Source organism: Hypanus sabinus, chromosome 12, assembly GCF_030144855.1.
Source record: "Hypanus sabinus isolate sHypSab1 chromosome 12, sHypSab1.hap1, whole genome shotgun sequence".
Lineage (NCBI taxonomy): Eukaryota > Metazoa > Chordata > Chondrichthyes > Myliobatiformes > Dasyatidae > Hypanus > Hypanus sabinus.
Genome location: NC_082717.1, coordinates 3,929,154 through 3,956,868, shown reverse-complemented (window position 1 = coordinate 3,956,868; position 27,715 = coordinate 3,929,154). Strand labels below are relative to the sequence as shown.

The 27,715-nt window shown below is 44.8% G+C and overlaps 1 protein-coding gene across 1 annotated transcript; it reads left to right on the top strand.

Moving 5' to 3' along the window:
• On the top strand, positions 1-27,715 carry LOC132403306 (uncharacterized). The gene is made up of 7 exons (XM_059986759.1): positions 1-34; positions 2,369-2,716; positions 10,350-10,694; positions 16,288-16,432; positions 21,238-21,281; positions 24,611-24,654; positions 27,599-27,715. Exons 1-7 carry the CDS (start codon positions 1-3, stop codon positions 27,713-27,715), a joined length of 1,077 nt encoding a protein of 358 aa, XP_059842742.1.

Sequence of the window (27,715 nt, the reverse complement as noted above, 5' to 3'; positions counted from 1 at the left end):
ATGGAGGTAGTCACCACTAGATTGCAGGAGACAGGTAACTGGGAGACTGTGAGAAGGAGGGGGAATGCACAGCCAGTGCAGATACACCTGTGGCCATCCCCCTCAATAAGGGGAATGACCTACCAGAGTGGAGCCAGAGTGACCGGGTCTCTGGCACTGAGTCTGGAGCTGTGGCTCAGAAGAGCAGAGAGGTGAAGACAGCTGCAGGGTTGACAGGGGATTCCTTCATCACAGGAACAGACACAAGGCCCTATGAGTGCAAAAGGGACACCCAGATGGTATATTGCCTCCCTGGAGCTAGGAACAGGGATGTCTCGGATCAGGTCCATGGCATTCCAAGGATGAGGGGGAGCAGCTGGAAGTCCTGCTACGTATTGGCAACAATGACATAGGTAGACCACATGAGGAGGTCCTGCAGAGAGATTTTAGGGAGCCAGGTTGAAAGCTGAGAAACAAGACATCCAGGGAAGTAATCACTGGATTGTTGTCCGTTACAGGAAATACACTGACATGGATAGCAGAATGGCTGACAGGCAGGAGGCAGTGAGTGGGAATAAAATGATTCTTTTCTGGTTGTCCGTCGGTGACCAGTGTCGTTCCTCAGGGGTCAGTATTGGGACCACTGCTTTTCACATTGTTTGTCAGTAATTTCGATAATGGAATTGATGGCTTTGTGGCAAAGTTTGCAGATGATACGAAGACAGGTGGAGGGGTAGGTAGTGCTGAGGAAGCAATGCAATTGGTGCAGGACTTAGACAAATTGGAATAATGGACAAAACAGTGGCAGATGGAATACAGTGTTGGGAAATGTACGATAATGCATTTTGGTAAATGAACCAATAGTGCAGACTATTATCTAAATGGGGAGAGGGTTCAAACATCAGAGGTGCAGAGGGACTTAGGAGTCCTTGTGCAAGATTCCCAGAAAGTTAATTTACAGGTTGAGTCTGTGATAAAGAAGGCAAATACAATGTTAGCATTTATTTCAACAGGAATAGAATATAAAAGCAAGGAGACAATGCTGATCCTTTTTAAGACACTAGTCAGGCTGCACTTTTGGGCCCCGTATCTCAGAAAGGATGTGTTGTCATTGGAGAGAGTCCAGAGGATGATGTTCTGGGAATGAAGGGGTTAACATGTGAGGAGTGTTTGGCAGCTTTGGGTCTGAACTCACTGAAACTTAGAAGAATGCAGGGGGATCTCATTGAAACCTACCAGATGTTGAAAGGATTAAATAAGGTGGATGTGTAGAGGATGTTTCCTATGGTGTGGGAATCCAGAACTAGAGGTCACAGCCTCAAAATTGAGGGGTGATCTTTTAGAACAGAGGCAAGGAGGAATTTTTTTAGCCAGAGTAGTAAACCTGTGGAATGCTCTGCACAGATTGTGGTGTATGCCAAGTCCGTGGGTAAATTTAAGGCAGAGGTTGATAGTTTCCTGATCAGTCAGGGCATCAAAGGATATGGCGTGAAGGTAGGCATCTGAGGTTGAGTGGGATCCAGGATCAGCCAGGATGGAATGGCGAACAGACTTGATGGGCTGAATAGCCTAACTCTGATCATATATATTACGGTCTTATGGACAGGCAGGAAGGCAATGGGGTGGATTTGCTCTGTTTGTGGAAAATGAAATCAAATCATTAGAAAGAGGTGACTTTGGGTCGGAAGGCGTTGAATCATTGTAGGTGGAGCTCAGGGACTGCAAGGGTAAAAAGATCCTGATGGGAGTTGTAGGAAGACCCCCAAACAGTGGTAAGGATGTACTCTACAAATTACAACAGGAGATAGAAAATGCATGCCAAATGGGCAATGTTACAATCGTCATTGGGAACTTCAATACGTAGGTAGAATTGAAAATCAGGTTGGTGCTTGATTCCAAGAAGGGGAATTTGTAGAATGCGTACAAGATGTTTTTAGAGCAGCTCGTGGTTGACCTCACTGGGGAATCAGCTATTCTGGATTGGTTGTTGTGCAATGAAGCAGAATTGATTAGAGAGCTGAAGGTAAACAAACCCTTCAGGGAAAGTGATCATAATCTGATCAAATTCTCTCTGAAATCTGAGGAGAAGCTACATCAGATGCATTAGAATTACAATGGAGCAAATTGAATTATGGAGGAAAAAGAGGGATCAAGTGGGAAATACTATCAATATATGCAAAATGATCTTCAAAACTCTCTCCAGTCTATCACAGACCCATGACTGTACGGCAGTAACATTTCCAGACCCAGCCAGATATCATTGACTTCATTAAAGAGACTGCAAATTATTCTTGTGGCTAACATTTATTTAAATTTTAGAATTTGTTAAATGCTGGGGAAATATACTGCCTTGTAAATACACATTAATGTATCCATATCCAACACACAGATCCTGCAGATGATCCCGTCCTTGTGCAGTATCCACTGGTCAGCAAGGTGCCAGAGGGAGTAACTGTCCAGCTCCACTGTGCCTTGTATAACGCCAGTGTCAATGTCACCGATGTCCACTGGTACCACCAGCGCCCTGGGAACAAGAGCGAGTGGGCGTTGAGTCACTTTGTGAATGACTCGGTGAGCAGGTCCGGGGGTATCTCTGACCGTTTTCAGTCTCACAGGAATGTCGTGAATAACAGTTACATTCTGACCATCAGCAACACATCTATTAGTGACACTGCAGCGTACAACTGCAGTGTGTGGAATTACATCTACGGAGGAGGAACTCAGCTCAATGTAACTGGTAAGTCAACGTCAGTTTACAGTGACAATAACAGCATCTCAGTATCCAACCTTCACACGATGACTGTCAGACACAGGGGGTTCTGTAATGTCCCCAGTAGAACAGAGAGTCGGATGGTTTCCCCTGGAGTGTAAACTGGTAACAGTTGGGAAATAGAAAAGTGGGAAAGGACAAGTGCTCTGGAATAATATAGAAAATCTTGGCAAATCATTTTGTGGGTGAACAGGTTTTTCTCTTTCTCTAATTTTGAATCTCAACCCTTGGACCAGACCTATCCTTTTCCATAATTACCTTGAAACTAATGGCATTATGATCATTAGATGCAAAGTGTTCCCCTACACAAACTTCAGTCTCAGTCCCTAATAGCAGGTCAAGTATCAGACACTCTCTCATTGGGACGTCGACATACAGATGAAGGAAACTTTCCTGAACACGTTTGACAAACTCTGTCCCATCTAGACCTTTTACAGTGTGGTATTTCCAATCAATACATGGAAAGATAAAATCACTTACTGTAACAACATTATATTTCTTGCAACAGTCTGCGATCTGTCTGGAAATTTGTTCTTCTAAATCCCTAGGGCTGTTGGGTTGTCTTTGCTAAAGCCCCATTAACATGGTCATACCTTTCTTGTTTCTCAGTTCCACCCTTAAATTTCAGTGCTCCTGGTGTGGCTTCCTGTATATTTGTGAGACCCAATGTAGATTGAGAAACCGCTTCACTGAGCACCTATACTCTGTCCACCGAAACAAGTGCCATCTCCCAGTGGCCACACATTTTAATTCCACATCCCATTCCCATTCCGATATGTCTATCCATGGCCTCCTCCACTGTCGTGAAGAGGCCACACTTAGGCTGATGAAACAACACCTTATATTCTTTTTGGGTAGCCTCTAACTTGATGGCATGCATATCGGTTTCTAAAAGTTCTGGTAATGCCCCCACAACCCCCCAACTTCACCACTTGCCATCTCCATTTCCCTCCTTCACCTTATTTTCTTGCCGCCCATCACCTCCCTATGGTGCTCCTCCCCCTTTTTCTTTCTTCCATGGCCTCTGTCTCTTCACCAATCAACTTCCCAGCTTCTTACTTCATCTCTCCCCCTCCAAATTTCACCAATTACCCGGTGTTTCTCTCTTCCCTCCCACCACCTTTTAAATCTACTTCTCAACTTTTCTTCTCCAGTCCTGCTGTTGGGTTTTGGACCGAAGTGTTGACTGTACTTTTTTCCATCAATGCTGCCTGGCCTGCTAAGTTCCTCCAGCATCTTGTGTGTGTTGTCTGTCCTGACTGAGCACTGCTGTGACAGTTTACCTGAGTAGTAACACCTCTCCTTTAACCCCTCCCACTCTGTCATGTCTAAGATATCAGAACCCAGTATATTAAGCTGCCAACCCTACGCCTCCTGCAACCAAGTCTCACTAATGGCTGCAATGTAAGTTGATCCATGCCCTAAGCTCATCTGACGTTCCTCTGATACTTCTCGCAAATAAATACATGCAGCTGAGGACACTAGTCACACCATGCTCAGCCTTTTGATGCTCAGACTTTGTCTGAGGTCTTGTCAACATCTGTCTCCACAACCTCTCCACTAGCTGTTCTGGCACTCTGTTTCCCGTCCCTCTGCAACTCTAGTTTAACCCCTCCACCCCCAACCTCCATGCAGCACTATTGAATGTGGCTTTAGTTTAAGATTTCCGGTAGTGATTTCTATCACCTTCTGGCCTCCATCTCACATATCCCTCCATCCCTTTATTCTGGCCGCCTTCCCTCTGCACTCTCAGTCCTGATACAGGATCCCAGTTCGAAGCGTCAGCAATTCCTTCCTGCCCCTCGGACGCTCCTGACAAACCTTTAGCATGCTTTCTTCTTCCAAGTTTGGTTTGTGTGACAGATTCCAGCATCCATGGCCTCCTTCCAAACAAGATCCATTATTTGCTTTTTGGGAACAGTCTGGTTGTTAGTTAATCCTAATCTGAATTTAAAAATGAATTGATTCTTTGTATAATCACAATTTCCTCATACGTTAGAATGATTTTATGGGCTGTTGCCAAATATTAAAGAGATATTGAAGGCAGTGTTTTTCCTTGAGAAGGATATAGGATGCAAGTTTCTCTGAAGAAATGCAGCTTTCCACTGACTCCTGGGAACCACTGGCCCATGACCCAGGAAGCAATATTCAGGATGGTATTGAGAACTTTGAGACCATGCATTGCGAACACACGGAAACACTGCAGAAGGAACCATAACACAATATTCTAGGTCCACAGTCACCAGGATATCACATCATGACAGAAATATGTAGTTGAAACCTTTTCCCATGAAGATTATCACATATTTACTCACCATACCTACATATCACCTTCATTACACAAGTAGGACATCCAGGTTCCTCTGGACACCAACACTTTTCAATCTCATTCTTTCCATCTGACAATTCACTCACCTGTTCTGTCTGTCTGAAATCTCTCCACGTTCTCCTCATAGACACACTGCCAATCAGTAACTTCATCCATCATACAGTCCTCTCACTGACATCACCGATCAATTCACTGTGATATCCCAACAGTCAGAGTCACACAATCCTAAAATGGCCATTTCTGTTTCAGAAACTGGTTCTGAATAGTCTGTTTTCTGTTCATAACCAATCCACAGTCCACATTAGTATATTATCTCTCAGACTGGGCACTAGAGTTTGTTTAACAATCTGTCTGTGACTCCTCGCAGGAATCTCCTCTCGACCCTCTCCAATGGCAGGACATCCTTTCTTGGATAAGTAGCCCAGAAATGTCACTCCACTCTTTAAGAAGGGAGGGATGCAAAAGAAAGGAAATTATAGGCCAGTTAGCCTGACTTCAGTGGTTGGGGAGATGTTGGAACCCATTATTAAGGATGAGGTTTGGGGTACTTGGAGGCACATGATAAAATAGGCCAAAGTCATCACGGTTTTCTTAAGGGGATATCCTGCCTGACAAATCTGTGGAATTCTCTGAGGAAATAACAAGCAGGATAGACAAAGGAGAACCAGTGGATGTCATGCCCTTGGATTTTCAAAAGGTCTTTGACAAGGTGCTGCACATGAGGTTGCTTTATAAAATAAGAGCCCATGGTATTACAGGAAAGATACAAGCATGGGTAGAAGATTGGATGATTGGCAGGAGGCAAGGAGTGGGAATAAATGTAGTGACATTTGCAATTTTACAGATTCCAGACCTTTCCAGAATCTAGAGATTCTTGAAAGATCATTACTAATACCTCGCCATCTCTTCAGCCACCTCTTTCAGAACACTCGGGTGTTGACCATGTGATCCAGGTTACTTATCTACTTTCATACCTTTTGGCTTCCAAAGAACCTTTTCCTTAGCACGTCATGGTCTGGTCCGAAGTCCGCATTCCGATTCACAGTCCGGTCCGTGGACTCCAGACTCTGGGTCCTCTGGCTGCCTTTTGTTCCGGTTGGACTTAATCATCAGCACCTGATGCTCATCTTGTTGGCTGGGAATATAAGTGGCCCTGGGATTGAGTGTGGTTTGGGGGTCATCATGTCAAGTTTCCCTGGGAGCAAACGGCTGGTGGAAGGCTGGAACGGCCACTTGCCATCTTTAGGCCGCGTTGGAGAACCATTGCTTCTTGGAGACTTGCTGCCAGTAGTCGGGGCTGTCATTGCGGTGTGGATTCAGCCGTTTCCCGGGCCAGCTGGGTGGCCATCAGCCACTCCGAGCGAGGTAGGGATCCGGTCGTTTCCGTAGCCAGCCAAGGTTGGTGCCCGTAACTGCGACTCGGAGCAACCCCGATCCAGAGGTGGAACTGTCTGTCGTTCTTCGGTGTTCGTCTCTTCCTCTCCTCCCCCGTGGGGTGAGTCAAGCTGTTCTGCCATTGCCCTGTGGGATGATCTGTCATGTCAAGTGCTTGTCTCTGTGGGGTAAGCCAGGCCATTCTGCCGTTGCCCTGCGAGGGAAATCTGTCTTGTCTTTGCCTCCGTCGGGTAAGTCAGGCCATTCTGCCGTTACCCGACCGATGGTCCTGTCCCACCTTGGTGTGGAGTGAAAGTTGAGTTCCGGCTTGTCGAAGGTTAAGTCTCAGCTCTATGTGGATGTACAGTTCCTAGTCTGCCTTCAAGCTCCCTTCCAAGTTATTCAAGCCCCAAGAGCCCAAGCCTCAAGCCTCGAGCTCCAAGATCCCAAGAATCAAGACCCCAGCCTCTAGTCTCAAGCCTCAAGCCTCGAGCTCCAAGATCCCAAGAATCAAGTCTCAAACTCCAAGGTCCCAAGCCTTGTCACGTCTTCACCTGGTTTGGGGTTTGAGGCTGAGTCAAGACCCAGATTCTGGGTCCTTGTCCAGTCTCGGGCTTGGAGTCCACACCCAGGCTCCTTGTTCCCAATCCCTCATACCGGTCCTTCTTCCCTAGCCTAGTCTGCAACCATCCTGTCCTTTAGTTTTGTCCCATCCTGTTCCTAGTACTTCAGTGTCTGTGACCTGTATTTGGGTCCAGTCTCAACGCCCCCCGTTATGACATAGCAATAGTATAAGTTCAAGTTTACTGTCATCTGACTGTACATAGATACAACCAGATGAAACACTGTTCCCCCAGACCACGGTGCACCCACAAAACAGATATCACACAGCACATAAACCAAAATATTACCATCAATACATGAATAAAATATCATTCAGAATGCAGGTAGTAGCCAGCACAAGATAACATTAATGAATGATTGGGAAGTTTTTAAGGAACAACAGAACTTAACTAAAAAGACAATACGGGGAGAAAAAATGAGGTACGAACGCAAGCTAGCCAGGAATATAAAGGAAGATAGCAAAAGCTTTTTTAGGTATGTGAAGAGAAAGAAGACCAATGTTGGGCCCTTGAATAATGAATTGGGTGAAACTGTTATGGGAAACAGAGAAATGGCAGAAGAATTTAATGAGTACTTTAGATCTGTTTTCACTAAGGAAGACACAAGCAATCTCCCAGATGCATGGATGGGCCAAGGACATAGGGTAACAGAGGAAATGAAACAGATTGACATTCGGAAGGAAACGGTGATGAGAAGACTGATGGGACTGAAGGCTGACAAATCCCCAGGTCCAGAAGGTCTGCACTCTAGGGTACTAAAGGAGGTGACCCTGGAAATTGTGGATGCATTGGTAATCATTTTCCAATGTTCCTTAGATTCAGGATCAGTTCCTGAGGATTGGAGAATGGCTAATGTTATCCCACTTTTTAAGAAAGGAGGGAGGGAGAAAATAGAGAACTATCGACCTGTCAGCCTGACATCGGTGGTGGGAAAGATGCTAGAGTCCATTATTAAGGATGAAATAGTGGCATATCTAGATAGCAGTGATAGGATTGGGCCGAGCCAGCATGGATTTACCAAGAGTAAATCATGCTTGACTAATCTGTTGGAGTTTTTCGAGGATGTAACCAGGAAGTTAGACAGGGGAGATCCAGTGGATGTAGTGTACCTCGATTTTCAGAAGGCATTTGATAGAAGATTGGTGGGTAAAATCAAAGCTCAGGGCATCGGGGGGAAGGCATTGACATGGGTAGAAAACTGGTTGGCAGATAGAAAGCAAAGGGTAGCGGTGAATGGGTGTTTCTCGGAATGGCAGGTGGTGACTAGTGGGGTGCCACAGGGTTTGGTATTGGGACCACAGCTGTTTATCAGTTACGTTAACGATTTGGATGAAGGCATAGAAAATAACATTGGCAAGTTTGCTGATGACACTAAGCTGGGTGGCAGTGTGACATGTGATGAGGATGTTAGGAGAATTCAGGGTGACTTGGATAGGCTGGGTGAGTGGGCAGATACTTGGCAGATGGTGTTTAATGTGAATAAGTGTGAGGTTATCCACTTTGGGAGTAAGAACAGGAAGGCAGATTATTATCTGAACGGTGTAGAGTTGGATAAGGGAGAAATACAAAGAGATCTCGGAGACTTGTTCATCAGTCACTGAAGGTGAAAGAGCAAGTGCAACAGGCAGTGAAGAAGGCTAATGGAATGTTGGCCTTTGTTACAAGGGGAATTGAGTACAAGAGCAAAGAAATCCTTTTGCACTTGTACAGAGCCCTGGTGAGACCACACCTGGAGCATTGTGTACAGATTTGGTCTCCAGGGTTAAGGAAGGACATCCTGGCTGTAGAGGAAGTGCAGCGTAGATTCACGAGGTTAATTCCTGGGATGTCCAGACTGTCTTACGCAGACAGGTTAGAGAGACTGGGCTTGTAAACGCTGGAATTAAGGAGATTGAGAGGGGATCTGATTGAAACATATAAGATTATTAAAGGATTGGACAAGATAGAGGCAGGAAATATGTTCCAGAAGCTGGGAGAGTCCAGTACCAGAGGGCATGGTTTGAGAATAAGGGGTAGGTCATTTAGGACAGAGTTAAGGAAAAACTTCTTCTCCCAGAGAGTTGTGGGGGTGTAGAATGCTCTGCCTCGGAAGGCAGTGGAGGCCAATTCTCTGGATGCTTTCAAGAAGGAGCTAGATAGGTGTCTTATGGATAGGAGAATCAAGGGAGATGGGGACAAGGCAGGAACCAGGTATTGATAGTAATTGATCAGCCATGATCTCAAAATGGCGGTGCAGGCTCAAAGGGCCAAATGGTCTACTTCTGCACCTATTATCTATTGTCTATTAAACAGCTCACTGTCCTGGTGATGAGACCTCAGTGGTGACAGGGTATCCATTAGTCTCACAGCCTGAGGGAAGAAGCCGTTACCCAGTCTGACTGTCCCAGTCCTGATGCTCCTGTACCTCCATCCTGACGGTAGAGAGACAAAGAGATTGTGGGATGGGTGGTGGGGATCCTCAACAATGTTTCAGCCCTTGGTCTGCAACACTCCTGGTAAATGTTACAAATGGGGAGGAGGGAGACCCGGGTGATCCTTGGCAGATCTGTAGGGTTTGCGGTCCGATGCCTTGCAGCATCCGTACCACACAATGATACGACCAGACAGCTAATTGAAGCCAGTATTGAGCTTCTATCAATTCCCACTAGTCTTCCTTCAACAGGAAGATGTTGACCTTCAAGTTCCAGCATCTCACTTTTAAAATGCCTCTCCCATCAAATGTTGTTTTCCCTTCTATCAGCTGTTCCCAGTCTACTTCCTCACTGTTACCATCGGGCAGGAGGTACAGAAGCCTGAAGACTCACACCACCACGTTCAAGAACAGCTATTTCCTCTCAGCCATTGAGTTCCTGAACCAAGCAGCACAACCCAACTCACTACAGTTTAACAAGACAATGGTCATTTTGATCACCGTGTACTAAAACAAGCTGTGTTTTATTTTTGTTCCAACTATGTTCTTTCTTCTAAAATTTGTGTATAATTGGTGCTTTTCTCATGACTGCAGCCTATCCAATGCTCTGTGCCTGAACTGCAAGTGTTTCATTGCATCTGTCCTGATATGTACTTGTGCAGAGGACAATAAACACTACACTAATGCTTTTAAATATGATAAGAGTCATTTCTGTACAATTAATAACTCTCAGCAAAGTGTTTCCATTTGCATCATAAAGTGCAGCTAAAACAATTCTACAAATTTAGTATTTCAATCTGTTTACTCTCTTCGACATTGTTATGCAGAAAGATTTTTAAAGCAATTGCTATTTTCCCTTTAAAGATGCCAATCTTCCAATCCTCATCCAGTCCCCAAGCCAGGAGCACGTCACCGAGGGGCAATCGGCACGGTTATGGTGTGCCATGAAGAACGCCAGAGTGGGAGACACTGATGTCCACTGGTATCGGAGACGACCTGGGCAGGACATGGAGTGGGTCTTAACGCACGAGGCAGGAGAGAGCATACGAGGGAGACCAGGTTTCACTGAGAGGTTCCAGCCCTCCAGGGACTCCTCCAACAGCAGTTTCATCCTGATGGTCACAAAGGTCGAGGTCAATGACTCTGCCAACTATTACTGCAGAGTGTGGGGAGACATCAGTGGGAACGGAACCCGGCTCACTGTCATTAGTAAGTTCAGTTCACACAATGCAAACTGATTTCTAGTACTGGAGGTATTGAGCATGTATGGGCCAGGACAACAATTCTGTAAATTCATTAATTTAAACTATCATGTGATTATTTCTAAATGAAGATATAAGATATTAAATCTTTTGGTTTTCATGAACACATCTGACAACAATTTTGTGGAATATTGCTTTTCACTCTGGCATCCTGACTGGATATTATAGCTCAATGATATGGACATGGAATTTTCCAATTTCTGATAACCCAACCCCACTCCTTTTCTGTCTGCTCTTCATACTCCTACCGTCTCTCACTCCACCCAGACAATGCAAACTTAACCTTCTGGGTGTCCTACCACTTTCTCCTGATAAGTTTGGTTGACACAAAAATTTACAATGCCTTACAGTGCCAGTGGTGTGGGTTCAATTCCGGCTGTTGAAAGAAGTTTGGACATCATTCCCGTGATTGTGTAGATTTCCTCCAAGTGTTCCGTTTCTTCCCACAGTCCAAAGACACACCGGTTGGCAGGTTAATTGGTCAGTGTAAATTATCCTGTGATTAGGCTCGGATTAAATCAGGGATCACTGGGTGGTGTGGGTCAAAGGGCCAAAGGGCTTATTCCATGCTGTATCTCAATAAATAAATAAAATTAAATTAAAGTTCTATCTACACATAATTCCTCCCATGTTACTTTCCTTGTCATATTCTGGATGGTGGGGGTGGGGGGGTTGATACATCTCTGCCAAAGGAAGCATAAGGTGCTCCTTTCCTCTGCTACCCTGGACAAGGTGGACTTACTCACAGTACCCACTTCCTGCCCATGACACCACTGGCATTTGGGGCAGAATGAAGGTCCTCCATCTCTGATGGTCAATGTGTAGCACCTGCTTAGACCCCACACCCTATCCCTCTCCCCACCTGTCCTTTCCAACTCTCCTCTTCTCTCTCTACCCTTCTCCCATCTCCACCTCTCCTTCTCTCCACCTGGTTCCATCTGTTCATCCCTTTTCTTCTCATCAGGTTCCAGCTGTCACCTACCAGACGTTGTCTCACATTCACCCCCAGCCCTCTCTTCCACAGACCAGTATCTCCCCTCTGCATTGACAGAGCTGCACAGGATCAGGATCCTTCAGCCTCCATGGATGCTGCCTGGCCAGCTGTGATCTCCCGTCTCCTAGACAATGAGTCAGAACAGAGAACAAAAGAATACAGAGGATAGTGAGTGAGTCGAGGACCAGAGGACACAGTCTCAAAACAGAGGGATGCTCATTTAGAACAGAGATGAGCAGTTTCTTTAGCAAGAGTGTTGTTAATCTGTGGATCTCATTGCCACAGACGGCTGTGAAGGGCAAGTCATTGGGTATTTTTAAAACTGAGGTTCATAGGCTCTTAATTAATCAGGGTGTCAAAGGTTACGGGGAGAAGGCAGCAGAATGGGGCTGAGAGGGATAATAAATCAGCCATGATGGAAAGGCAGAGTAGACTCAATGGGCTGAATGGCCTAATTCTGCTCCAGTGTTTTATGATCTGAAAAGAATGTAGGAGCTGTGAAAGGCAGAGGAGGAGGACATGCCTGGCAGATTAGGCTGGCCACGTCCCCCACTCCCAGAGGGAAAAAAGCCAGACTAAGAGGAAAAGTGAAGCAAAAAGCTGAGCCAATACCACAGATGAATGATGGAGACAGACTGAGAAATCAAGTTGCAGGAAGTTGTGGAATTTAACAGAGAGTCCCAAACACTGCAGTGTGCCCAATGGGAAGATGAGGTGTTGTTACTGAAGATTGCTCTGATCTACATTATAACAGTGCAGGGGGTTAGACACCGAGCTCCCAGTCACGGCTTCTCATCTTTATTTCACTAGTTCCCCCAGCTCGTTGTGTGTGTTACTCTGGACCTCCAGCATCTGCAGAATCTCCTGTGTTTCTGAGAAACCATTCTGAGCTCTGTAATGGGTAAAGATTACAGGCGAACAAAGGACAGAGAATCAAGAATGTACTCAAACCGCCTGGTAAAGTGCAGCGTCCCCACTGACCCCCAGGAAGTCACTGGCAGATGACTGACTGGTCAAAGTGGAGACAGAGAGACAATTAGAACCGTCAGTCCATGCAGAGGAAGTGTACAAACGTCTGTGTAAACAGAGGGAGAAACACACAACCTGAACTGAGCAGTTGCCCCTCCCCATCAGTGACAGAGTGTCAGCAGTCACCTCACAACCCACAAACCAACACAATGTCACAGTGAGTAGAACGACGGCCTCACCGTTCCAGTGTCCTGGCTTGAACCGTGACCTTCAGTGCAGTCAGTGTAGTGTTTGCTTTCTCTCCCTGTGGTTACAATGGCTTCCTCTCTCTGTCCAAAAACAAGCTGGTTGACAGATCACTGGTGGGTGAGTTGTCAAACTTTATTTATTGGTGTACAGAGCATGTCACCCAGCAATCCCACAACTCAACCCGAGCCTAATCACGGGACAGTTTACAATGACCAATTAACACACCAACCTGTATGTCTTTTTGAAACAGGTCCAATTTTGTGTTGCCATTCTTTTCTTTCCCTTGTATACTTTGGCCATCTGCACTGAACCAGTTGACCAGACTGTATAACACCAACAGACTTTACAACATTAGCAACATGATACACAAAGTAGCTTAACTCTCCAATGCCACACACAAAACACTGGAGGAACTCAGCAGGTCAGAGAGCCTCTATAGAAATGAATAAACTCATGAGATTCTGCAGATGCTGGAAATCCAGAGCAGCACACACAAAACACTGGAGGAACTCAGCAGGTCAGACAATGGAAATGAAGAAAAAGCAGTCAATGTATCAGGCTGAGACCCTTTTACAGGACTGGAAAGGAGGGGGCAACCGGCAGAATAAAATGATGGATGGGGGAGGGGAGGACAGATGAATCAGCACGTACACCACACTGGAGGAACTCAGCAGGTCGGGCAGCATCCGTGGAAACGAGCAGTCAATGTTTCGGGTTGAGACCCTTCATCAGGACTAAAGAGGGAGGGGGCGGCTCTATAAAGAAGGTGGGGGGAGGGTGAAAAACCAATCAGAGGAAAGATCAAGGGTGGGGGAGGGGAAGCAGGGAGGGGATAGGCAGGAGAGGTGAAGAAGGAATCTAAGGGGAAATCACTATGGGTAGTAGAAGAAGGCAGAGTCATGAGAGGTGATAGGCAGCTAGAAGAGGAGACAGAGTGAAGGTGGGATGGGGGAAGGGAGAGGTGGGGAATTACCGGAAGTTGGAGAATTCAATGTTCATACAAGGGGTTGGAGACTACTGGTGAACACGGTCCCTGTTGTGTTGACGGGAGGATGGGGTGAGGGCCAAAGTGTGGAAATGGGGGAGATGCGGGTGAGGACATCATTGATGACGGCAGAAAGGAAACCATGATTCTTAAAGAAAGAGGACATTTGGGATGTTCTGGAACGGAAAGCCTCATCCTGGGAGCAGATGTGGTGGAGACGGAGGAACTGGGAATAGGGAATAGCATTTTTACATTTGGCAGGGTGGGAAGAGGTATTATCAAGGTAGTTACGGGAGTCAGAGGGTTTATAGAAGATGTCAGTGGGACAGTCTGTCTCCAGAGATGGAGAAAGGGGAGAGAAGTGTCCAAGATGGACCATGAATTTAAGGGCTGGGTGAAAGTTAAAGGCAAAGTCGATGAAATTGACAAGCTCTGCATGGGTGCAGGAAGCAGCACCAATGTAGTCGTCAATGTAGCGAAGGAAAACCTCTGTCATGGTTCTGTCTTCTTCTACTACCCATAGTGCTTTCCCCTTACATTCCTTCTTCACCTTTCCAGCCTATCCCCTCATTGCTTCCCCTCCCCCACCCCTTGATCTTTCCCCTGATTGGTTTTTCACCTGGCAACTTCCACCCTCCCCCCATCTTCTTTATAGAGCCCCAGACCTCTCCTTCTTCAGTCCTGATGAAGGGTCTCAGCCCAAAATGTTGACTGCTCTTTTCGATGGATGCCGCCTGACCTGCTGAGTTCATCCAGCTTTTGTACGTGTTGATTTGACCACGGCATCTACAGTGTACTTAGGTGCTAGATGAAGCCAGGTGTTGGGGGGCGGGGGGTAGTGGGAGGGTCAATGAAGTAAGAAATTTGCAGGTGATGGGTGGAAAAGGTGGGAAATCACCTATCCATTAATGGCTGTCATTTCACTCGATTACAGACATTCTATTTGACCCAGTCCTTCCTGCTGTTCAGACATTTCTCTGTCTTCTTTCCAGTTCTGATGAGGAATCTTCAACCAGAAATAAAGTCTAAGAGTCATAGAAAAGTACAGCACAGAAACAAGCCCTTTGGGCTGTCTAGTCCTTCCAGAATCATTTAAACTTCCTACTCCCATCGACCAGCACCAGGACGATAGCTCTCCATGGACCTATCCAATCTTCTCTTAAAAATTGAAATAGAGATCACATTCACCACTTGTGCTGGTAGCTCCTTCCACACTCTCACAATCCTCTGAGTGAAGAGGTTTCCCTTGAACTTTCACCTTTCATTCTTAACCCATGACCTCTGGTTGTAGTCCCACTGAACCTCAGTAGAAAAGGCCTGCTTCCATTTACCCTATTGAAATCCCTGATAATGTTGCATACCTCTATCAAATCTTCTCTTAATCTTCTATGTTCCAAGGAATAAAGTGCTAACTTATTCAATCTTGTGAAATTTGAAAATATTGACCATTTTCCTTTCCATTGAGGCTGCCTGAGTGACTGAGTTTTTCCAACGTCTTCTGTTTTTATCCCACTCTGTACTGGTCAGTGCTGGAGGCCACCGGGGAATTCATTGGTGAGGCAAACATTAGCGTCACTGCCCTTGGAGTTTCACAACCTGCATGCTTAATTAAAATGAGAGCAATAAACTAATGTTGCAGATGGAGGGGGTCATTACAGAAACTAGCCAGAGTTATTAATGTTCAAACTTCAGCTCATTCAGAACACTGCCACTGGGAGAACGTATCACTGCCAAGCTAGCTACTCTGCACTGGCTTCCTGGATGTTTAAAACTTGGTTTTAAAGTTCTCTTATTTGTTTGTAAAACTCTTAATAGTCTGGGGCCGGAGTACATCACAGAGTCATTTTTGTTTTATAATCCTGATCGAGTTCTCTGGTCTTCTTCCGTTGGCCTCTTAAATATAAAGATAACTGGCAGATCACCTTTCTCGAACTATGCTCATAACTGTGGAATTCAAAGCCTAAACTGGAGTGGATGCAGACTCAGTTGACATTTTTAAACACTGAACAAAACCCATTTATTTAACCATGCTTCTCATCTATTTTCATAATTATATATTTTTTATTTTCATGCTTGTTCCTTATCCCATTGTCCACATTGTTTGGATGTAAGTTGTTCTTTAAATAAGATATTATTATTGATCATCTTGATGTTTCGTTCCTTCCCACAATAGCAGCACAGTAAGTCCATCCTTCAGCACGGTGCTCTCCTCCCTTACTGACTGTAAATGAGGCGTTTAAGGGAGAACTATCAGCCTCCAATGTTCACATATTAAACCTGTCATTCAAAGGACAATTCACATTACCGGTGTTAAACTGTACATCAATCTTTGCTATTTTTCAGAAGCCGATGAAGGTGGGTCTTCGAAAGTCTTGGCCAGTATTCTCACCAGTATCCTCGTACTCGTCCTCTTATTTTGCATCTTAATAACAGTAATATGCTATGTGAAAAAATGGGCATGTTTTCAACAGAGATTGAAGCCAGAAGGGTAAATAACATTTTATTTTGTATGTTTATCTCCTCTTTCTTATGTTCTTATAAATCCCTGAGCCTATCAAAATGAACTTAGCAAGCTTAAACAAAAAGCACTAAGAGACCGCATTACAAAGAGCGAATCGCTGAAGAAAAATACAAGGAACTCTAAATTATTAAAAAATCTTGCTGAACAACAACGAACTAATTCAGGTGCTTGGGAAACCTCAAAGCCCAGTGCTCTCCAGCGCCCCACACAGGCCTGAAGAGCTCATTACAGGCCGTGGTACAAGAGCCCGAAGACAGACTCAACGTTTCAGGAACAGCTTCTTCTCCTCCACCATCAGATTTCTGAATGGACAGTGAACACATGAACACCACCTCACTACTTTTTAGCTTCTCTTTTTGCACTACTTATTTAACTTAAAATTTTATATATGCAAGCCTCTCACCAGGCCTCATACACCAACTTATCCCGTTAGCTGACTCTGCTAACAGCCACATGACTCAGTGATGAGATGGCCATCTTTCAAAGCCAATACGCGGCGAGGGTGGGTTTGATTTGGGGTTCAATCAAAGAGGGATGTTGAGAAATTCTGATCAAGGAAGCCTCGATTTGAGCAAATGCTTGTAAATTCGATCCACACACAGTTATCGGTAGCCCAGAAATGACACATCATACACCAGCATAAGATTATAAAATGTATATTTCCTAATTTTCAACTTTATCAAACAGTTATATATATTACACACACACACGCGCGCACGCACACACACACACACACAGTGTATGTATATATATCTGTAATTTACAGTTTATTGTTATTATGTATTGCAATGTACTGCTGCCAAAAGACAAGAAATTTCATGAAACATGCCAGTGACATTACACCTGATTCTGATTTTTCTGACGGTGGTAACAAGCCGGGGGATGTCTGGATGGTGAGGGTCCTGAATGATGGATTTCACAAGCCGGGGGATGTCTGGATGGTGAGGGTCCTGAATGATGGATTTCACAAGCCGGGGGATGTCTGGATGGTGAGGGTCCTGAATGATGGATTTCACAAGGGGGATGTCTGGATGGTGAGGGTCCTGAATGATGGATTTCACAAGCTGGGGGATGTCTGGATGGTGAGGGTCCTGAATGATGATGCCACCTTCTTGAGGCCCTGCCTCTTTAATAGTCCTCGATGACGGGGACGGTTCTGTTCCCCAGCTGGCTGAGTCTACAACCCTCTTACAATGTGTGTGTTGGAGCCTCTCTATCAGTCTGTTGTACGAGTCACAATGCTCTCCACCGTCCATCTGTAGAAATTTGCAAGAGCTTTTGGTGACATTCCAAATCTCCTCAGACTCCTATTTTCTCTGAACTGATGGAATATCCTCTTCATGACTGAATCAATGTGTTGCACTCCAGATAGATCTTTTATTTATTTATTGAGATCAGTGAGTAGTTGGCCCTTCTGGTACTAAACTGTGCTGCCCTGTTATTCCCCAATTTAATTTTAGCCTATAACCATATAACAATTACAGCACAGAAACAGCCCTTCTAGTCTATGCCAAATGCTTACTCTCACCTAGTCCCTCCGACCTGCATTCAGCCCATTCCTTTCCAGTCCATATACCTATCCAATTTTTTTTTTAATGACAATATCGAATCTGCCTCAACCACTTCTACTGGAAGCTCGTTCCACACAGCTACCACTCTGAGTAAGGAAGTTCCCCCTCGTGTTACCCCTAAACTTTTGCCCCTTAACTCTCAACTCATGTCCTCTTGTTTGAATCTCCCCTACTCTCAATGGAAAAAGCCTATCCACGTCAATTCTATCTATCCCCCTCATAATTTTAAATACCTCTATCAAGTTCCCCCTCAACCTTCTACGCTCCAAAGAATAAAGACCTAACTTGTTCAAACTTTCTCTGTAACTTAGGTGCTGAAACCCAGGTAACATTCTAGTAAATCTCCTCTGTACTCTCTCTAGTGATTAGTCCTACCAAAACGTAGTACCTCAGCATTAAACTCCATCTGCCATCTTTCAGCCCACCCTTCTAACTGGCCTAAATCTCTCTGCAAGCTTTGAAAACCTACTTCATTATCCACAATGCCACCTACTTTAGTATCACCTACATACTTACAAATCCAATTTACCACCCCATCATCCAGATCATTAATGTATATGACAAACCACATTGGACCCAGTACAGATCCCTGAGGCACACCACTGGTCACCGGCCTCCAACCTGACAAACAGTTATCCACAACTACTCTCTGGCATCTCCCACCCAGCCACTGTTAAATCCATTTTGCTACTTCAATATTAATACCTAACGATTGAACCTTCCTAACTAAGCTGTGTGGGACCTAGTCATGGGATAATTTACTATCATCAATTAACCTACCAACCGGTACGTCTTCGGGCTGTGTGAGGAATCGGGAGCATCCAGAGGAAGCCCACGCCATCACGGTGTTGAATGTGTGAACTCCGTACAGTCAGCAGTGGGAATTGAACCTGGGTCACTGATACTGTAAAGCGTTGTGCTAACCACTACACTACCATGCTGCCACCTTCTGAGATGCTGACACCGAGGAACGTAAAGCTGCTCACTCTTTCCACTGCTGATCCCTTCATCACTTCCTTTGAAAGCTCTTGTGTAAAGCCCCGACCTCTGTCACCCAGAAGGACATCGAGCACGTGGAATGCCAGCAGAGGGCCAACACAACCCTCACTTGGAGATACAATGTCATTCCTTCATTGTCGATGACTTTGAACCCCAGATCACCTCACATGAAATAAATTGTTCACTGGACAGACTGTAGCAATTGAAGGTGACAGTGAACTCCCTTCACAAGGTCTCTGAGAATGAATAATTAATACAGGCATGTCTGATTTAAGGACGTTTTTGTTCATTTTGTTTATTTAGCTACAAGGTGAAAAGGAGTAAAAGTCAGTGTGTCCCAGTGAGGATCACCACTCCCTAAAGCCAGTCAGTCAGGCTGTTTCGCTCCTTTTCTCCAATATCCCCACGTGTGTCTCAGTCCCATCATTATCAATGCTGCTTGACCTTTGCCATCTTCTGCTGAACAGAAACTGCTGGAATTAGCACTTGACTCAAATTTGGCAGTGTGGAAGATAAGGAATGTTGATCAGCAGGCCGTCTGGGCAGTGCCATGGTAGATGGAATTGAATGCTTCATTTTGGATCATCAGGAGAAGGGTGGGGCATATGCAATGAATGTCAGGATGCTAACAAGTATTGAGGAATGCAGGGACATTGATGTAAAAAGTGCGGAGAAGGTTCACTAGGATATTACCAGTGATGGAGTGCCTCAGTTGTGGGGTAAGAATGGAAAGTCTGGATTTGTTTTCCCTTGAGCAGAGAAGGTTGATGAGTAACCTGAGAGACGGACAATGTTTTGTGTGACAGAAAGAAGGGACACAAAATGCTGGAGGAACTCAGGTCAGGCAGCGTCTATGGTGAGGAATAAACTGTCAACTTTTCCAGCTGAGACAGCTCAGAGGGATATAAAATCAACTTTTCCACCCAGAGGGTAGCTGGAGATTGGAATGCTCTGCCTGAGAGAGTGGTGGAGGAAGAGCCTCTCACAACATTTTATTTATCTATTGAGATACGGAACAGAATAGGCCCTTCCGGCCCTTCGAGCTGTGCTGCCCAGCAAACCCCTGATTTAAATTCCACACTAATCACGAGGACGGTCAACAATTAACCTCCCAACCAGAATGTCTTTGGACTGTGGAAGGATACAGGAGCACCTGGAGAACACTCACACTGTCATGGGGACAATGTACAAAGTCCTTGCGGACAACGACGGGAATGGAACCGAGGTCACTGGTACTGTAAAGTGTTGTGTGAAGCATTACGCTCCCATTGAGAAGTATCTCAATGAGTCTTTGAATTATCAGGGCCATCAACGAAGGGCTGGAAATGGAATTGATGAAGAGATGGGTCAGTCTGTACAGGGTGTTTCTGTACAGTAAGACTCTATCCAATATACCCGTATTAACATCAGCCTCTGTGCTGACCAGGTACCTGAGCTGACCTGCTGATACCTCATCTCTACTACAGGATGAATGTCTGCTCACAATAGAATGTGAGCTCCAATTTTATACATTAGCAGATCCTGGATATTTTCACATGCAGAAGTGGAACTGGGCAATGAAACCACTTGAAAATCTGCAGCTGCTGGAAATTCAAACAACATACACAAAGTGCTGGTGGAACACAGCAGGCCAGGTGGCATCTTCGTCAGGCCAAAGGGTCACAGCCCGAAACCTCGACTGTGCTTGTCCCTATAAATACTGCCTGGCCTGCTGCATTCCACTAGCATTTTGTGCATGTTGATGGAAACCACTTTCTAGTTTGTCCTCCATCCTCTCTCCTCACCTTTTTATTCTAGTGACTTCCCCATTCTTTTCCAGTCCTGATCAAAGGTCTCAGCCTGAAATGTCAACAGGTCATTCCTCTTCACAGATGCTACCTGACCTGAGTTCCTCCAGCATTTTGCGTGTATTACTTTGGATTTCCTGAATCTGCAGTATCCTGTGTTACTGAAATCATCTAGTCCATTCCTTTCTTAATCCTGGCAATCCTACTGTGTCGTGTATTGAGGATGAAATTAATCCAGTTCCGTCAGGAGTACTGAAACCGATATGAAACAGACAACTGTTACCTTCACAAAACTTCATTATACCGGAAAAGATAATCTGACTACTTTAACTTCTCATAAAATTGTTGTTGTTTTTAAGACATTAACATCTATGATATAACTAATTCACTAACATTATCTTCACCATTTCCCCAGGTGCTCTTCTGAAGATCTGAACACAGTGTATACCACAGTTACAGGTAAAAAGTTCATTTCAGTGCTCATACAGGGAATTGCTTCACATGATAGTTATGTTCAACAATGATTCCCAATGCAGGACAAGGGAGTAATCATCATCCTCAACAGTAACTCCAGACCTGCCTTTTCACTTCTCTTCAATATATGCAGACAAATAAACTGTCCTCATCCTCTGAGATAGAGAAGGATAAAGATTCACAAGGCACATGAAAGGAAATTCATCATAACTTTGGCCTAAATAATTGACACCTGAACATGCAGACCCTGCCAAGAGATTGAAATGAAGCAAAACTCTCTGCTCTATTAAAGTCTCAATTCCAATCAGATCCTGTATCCAAACAATTCATTAGACAATTGACAGTAGGTGTAGGGATAGGCCATTCAGCCCTTCTAGCCAGCACCGCCATTCACTGAGATCATGGCTGATCATACACAATCAGTACCCTGTTCCTGCCCTCTCCCCATATCCCTTGATCCCACTATCTATAAGAGTTCTATCTAACTCTCTCTTGAAAGCATCCAGATACTTGGCCTCCACTGCCTTCTGGGGCAGAGCATTCCACATATCCACCACTCTCTGGGTGAAAAAGTTTTTCCACATCTCTGTTCTAAATAGCCTACCCCTTATTCTTAAACTGTGGCCTCTAGTTCTGGACTCACCCATCAGCGGGAACATGCTTCCTGCCTCCAGCGTGTCCAATCCCTTAATAATCTTATATGTTTCAATCAGATCCCCTCTCATCCTTCTAAATTCCAGTGTATACAAGCCCAGTCGCTCCAATCCTTCAACATATGACAGTCCCGCCATCCCGGGAATTAACCTTGTGAACCTTCGCTGCACTCCCTCAATAGCAAGAATGTCCTTCCTCAAATTTGGAGACCAAAACTGCAGACAATACTCCAGGTGGGGTCTCACCAGGGCCCTGTACAGCTGCAGAAGGACCTCTTTACTCCTATACTCAATTCCTCTTGTTATAAAGGCCAACATGCCATTAGCTTTCTTCACTGCCTGCTATACCTGCATGCTTACTTTCATTGACTGATCTAAAAGAACACCTAGATCTCATTGTACTTCCCCTTTTCCTAACTTGACTCCATTTAGATAGTAATCTGCCTTCCTGTTCCCGCCACCGAAGTGGATAACCTCACATTTATCCACATTAAACTGCATCTGCCATACATTCGCCCACTCACCTAGCCTGTACAAGTCACCCTGCATTCTCATAACATCCTCCTGACATTTCACACTGCTACCCAGCTTTGTGTCATCAGCAAATTTGCTAATATTATTTTTAATCCCTTCATCTAAATCATTAATGGATATTGTAATCAGCTGCAGTCCCAGCACCGAACCTTGCGGTACCCCACTGGTCACAGCCTGCCATTCCGAAAGGGACCTGTTAATCACTACTCTTTGTTTCCTGTCTGCCAGCCAATTTTCAATCCATGTCAGTACTCTATTCAAAATTAAGCACTCAACATCTGCATCAAATCAGAGGGTAGCCTGCTACCGGGCACTGACACTGACTGAGATATCATCAGCCTTGAGCTGGCTTTAAAAAATTCTCAATTCATGCTCATTTTCTAAAGTCGGTTCCCATTAGTGCAAAATTAATAGCAGAAATTTACCAAGACCAATAACATAAGATCACAAGATATAGGAGCAGACGTGGCCTGACTAATCAAGAATCTATTGACCTCTGTCTTAAATGTACGGAAAAACTTGGCATCCACAGCTTTCTTCAGGAACAAATTCCACAGATTCACCATTCTCTGGCTTTAGAAATATCTCCTCATCTCCATTCAAAAAGGACACATGAGCAAGGACTTTCAAATTCTCATCCACTTGACCTTGGTTGAATTCACACCTGTGATCATGAGTAAACTAAAGAACATACAGGAAGTTTGATTAATTCTTTACTCCCAATTGAAAAGTTTATAGAATAGCCAACTGAAAGCAGCTTTGCATTGAATCATTAGCCTGCAAGATGCTGCACACGAGCTAAACAAGATAAGAGCCCATGGTCTTACATGACAGATACAGGCATGGATGGAGCATTGCTGACTGGCTGGAGGCAGAGTGAGAATAAAAGGGGCCTTAACTATTTGGCTGCCAGTGACAAGTGGTGTTCTGCAGGGGATGGTGTTCGGACCACTTTTTTCTCATTTTCTGTCAACAATCTGGATGAAGGGATTGATGGCTTTCTGACCAAGCTTGTTAATGATATGAAGTGGAGGGGTCGGTAGTACTGAGAAAGCAGGGATTCTGCAGAAGGACTTTGACAGATCAGGAGAAAGGGCAAAGAAATAGCAGATGGGAAGTGTATGGTCATGAACTTTGGTGGAAGGAATAAAGGTTTATACTATTTTGTAAATGGGGAGAAAATTCAGAAATCAGTATTGCCAAGGGACTTGGGAGTCCTCGTGCAGGATTCCCCGAAGGCTAACTTGCATGATAAGTCGGCGGGGAGGAAGTCAAATGCGATGTTAGTATTCACTGGTAAGACCACATTTGGAATATTGTGAACAGGGTTTGGCCCTTTATCTATGAATTGACAAGCTAGCATGGGAGAGAGCCACAAGAAGAATCACGAGAGTGATTTCAGACGTGAAGGGAAGAATGTATGAGGTGCACTTGGTAGCTCTGGGCTTGTACTTGCTGGGGTTTAGAAGAATGAGGTTGGATCTCATTGAAACCTATCAAATATTGAAAGGCCTAGAGAGAGTGGATGTGAAGGGGATGTTTCTGACTGTGGTGGGAGTCCAGGCCCAAAGGGTACAGTCTCAGAATAGAAGGAAGTCCCTTTAGAACAGACGTGAGGAGGAATTCCTTCAGCAGAGGGGGATGAATCTGTGGAACTCATTGCCACTGACACATTAGCTGTGGAGGCCGAGTCATTGGGTATATTTAAAGTGAAGGTTAATGTGTTCTTGATTAGTAATGGCATCAGAGAAGACAGATGAACAGGGTTGAGAGGGATAATAAATCAGCCATGATGGAATGGTGAAGTCGACCTGATGACTTGAATAACCTAATTCTGTTCCTCTGTCTTATGGTTTACACTTTTGGCCTTCATTCCCCAAATAAGGCTTGATGCAGCCTGAATAACACAAAAACAATCAATTCTGTCCTTTGAGTCACGTGTGAGTCTTGCTTGCCATGCCCCTGTGGAGGCTCTGATGGGAAATGCTTCACGTGGCATGTTCTGCACTTTGCTGCCTCTATCTGATTGCACTTGATAGGGTGAATAGAAGACCATTCATCGCAATGTGATTTCAGTTCAATTATCAATTGTGTGTGGCACTCAAACAAACTCTCATTTTATTTCAGCTGAAACCGAGGTGGATAACCAGGCAGCCACAAATGTTACTGTGGTAAGTAAACTTCTTCAATATAACATTGACGAATGTTTTCCATGAACACTTTTACTTCCTAATAAATCAAGTATTGAAAGTCTGTTCAATAAACACCATTACTTCCTGTTTAACCTTTTATTTAGTCACTAATATGAATCAGCAGTAGGAACAGGTCCTTCTGCCCCGCTGTTATAAGTCTATTTCTACTCTCCTCTACTCGTCTATTTCACCTCTACTTTCTGAGGAGGCTGAAGAGAGCTGGACTTTGCACATCCATACTCATGTCATTCTACAGACGTACAGTAGGGGGCATCCTAACAAACTGCATCACTGCACGGTACAGAAACTGCACTGCTGTGGACAGGAAAGATCTACAACAGGCAGTCCAAACTGTCCAACACATCACCAGCACCATACACTCCATCAAGGACACAGATACAGAGAGGTGCTGCAACAGGGCCAGGAACATCATGAAGGATCCCTCCCACTCTGCTCATGGACTGTTTGTCCCACACCCGTCAGGGAGAAGGCTATGTAGCATCCACACCAGGACCACGAGACTCAAAAACAGTTACTTTCCCCGAGCAGTAAAGCTTCCACCCACTAATCCACCCCTCCACACTTCTCAGAGTATATTCATTATCCAAGTACATGTACGTCCCAACACTGAGATTTATTTTCTTGCAGGTATTCACAGAAAATACAAATAAACACTCTTGAATCAATGACAAACTGCTCACAACAAGCTATAAGACAATAAGACATAGGAGCAAGATTAGGTCATTCAGCCCATCGAGTCCACTCTGCAAGTCCGTTATGGCTGATCCCAGATCCCATTCAACCCCATACACCTGCCTCCTTGCCATATCATTTAATGCCCTGACCAATCAACTTCTGCCTGAAATATACCATGGACTTTGGCCTCCACCGCAGTCTGTGGCAGTGCATTCCACAGATTCACTAGTCTCTGGCTAAAATAATTCTTCCTTACCGCCATTCCGTAGGGCTGTCCCTCAATATTGAGGCTGCGCCCTCTAGTTCTAGATACCCCCAACATAGGAAACATCATCTCCACGTCCACCCTATCTAGTCCTTTCAACATTCAGCAGGTTTCACAGAAACATAGAAAACTACAGCACAATTTAGGCACTTCAGTCTACAAAGCTGTGCCAAACGTGAAATTACCTAGGATTACCCGTAGCCCTCTATTTTCATAAACTCCATCTACCTCTCCAGGAGTCTCTTAAAAGACCCTTTCGTATCCACCTCCACCACCATCACCGGCAGCCCATTCCACACACTCACCACTCTACGTAAAAAAACTTACCCCTGACATCTCCTCTGTACCTACTTCCAAGCAACTTAAAGCTGTGTCCCCCTGTGCTAGAAATTTCAGCCCTGGGGAAAAGCCCCCAACTATCCACACGATCAATGCCTTTCTTCATCTTGTACTCCTCTATCAGGTCACCTCCTCATCCAAGGAGAAAGGGCAAGTTCACTCAACCTATTCTCATAAGGCTGCTCCCCAATCCAGACAACATCCTTGTAAATCTCCTCTGCACCCTTTCTATAGTTTCCATATTCTACCTGTAGTGAGGCAACCAGAACTGAGCACAGTACTCCAAGTGGGGTCTGACCAGGGTCCTATACAACTGGAACATTACCTCTTGGTTCTTAAACTCAGTCCCATAGTTGATGAAGGTCAATACACTGTATCCCTTCTTAACCACAGAGTCAACCTGCGCAGCAGCTTTAAGTGTCCCAGAACAGATCCCTGAGACACAATACTGGTCACCAAACTCCATGCAGAATGTGACCCATCTACAACCACTCTTTGCCTTCTGTGAGCAAGTCAATTCTGGATCAACAAAGCAATGTCCCCTTGGATCCCATGCCTCTTTACTTTCTCAATAAGCCGTGCATGGGGTACCTTATCAAATGCCTTGCTGAAATCCATATACACTACATCTACTGTTCTTCCTTCATCAATGTGTTTAGTCACATCCTCAAAAAATTCAATCAGGCTTGTGAGGCACGATCTGTCCTTGACAAAGCCACACTGACTATTCCTAATCATATTATACCTCTCCAAATGTTCATAAATCCTGCCTCTCAGGATCTTTTCCATCAACTTACCAACCACTGAAGTAAGACTCACTGGTCTATAATTTCCTGGGCTATCTCTACTCCCTTTCTTTAATAAGGGAACAATTCCTGCAACCCTCCAGAACCTCTCCCATCCTCATTGATAATGCAATGATCATCAGCAGAGGCTCAGCAATCTCCTCCCTCACCTCCCACAGTAGCCTGAGGTACATCCCATCTGGTCCTGGTGACTTATCCAATTTGATGCTTTCCAAAAGCTCCAGCACATCCTCTTTCTTAATGTCTATATGCTCAAGCTTTTCAATCTGCTGTGAGTCATCCCTACAATCACCAAGATCCTTCTCCATACTGAATTCTGAAGCAAAGCATCTATCTCCTCCGGTTCCATGCACACTTTTCCACTGTCGCACTTGATTAGTCCTATTCTCTCACGTCTTGTCCTCATTCTAAATTCCAGTGAGGACAGACCCAAAGCTGCCAAATGCTCCTCAAATGTTAACCCCATTCATTCCCAGAATCATTATAGGATCATATATTCCTCTGCCCCCCCCCCCTTCTATCTTTTTAATTCTGGCTTCTGCCCTCTTCCTTCCCAGCCCTGATGAAGAGTTCATGATCCAAAACATTCCCATCCACAGATGCTGCCCGATCCACTGAATTCCTCCAGGATTGTGTGTGTGTTGCTTCAAACTAATTGCATTGTCAGTATCTCTGGTGTCTAAGATCCCTGAGGTTACAACAGAGACCGTGTCTTTAGTAGCCAAATGTAGCAATGTCCAGTGGGATGGGTCAGATATAAACCAGGGGGTGAGTGGTTTGTTTCAGTACTGTAAATGCCTGTGTTCTTCTGTTCCAGTCCGAGCAATCAGAGATGTTTTATGCTGATATTCAGTTCCAACAGCAGAAGACAGCTCCAAAAATACAAGTCACCGAGGAAACAACCAACTATGCCGTCATCAAACACGCCCAGTGA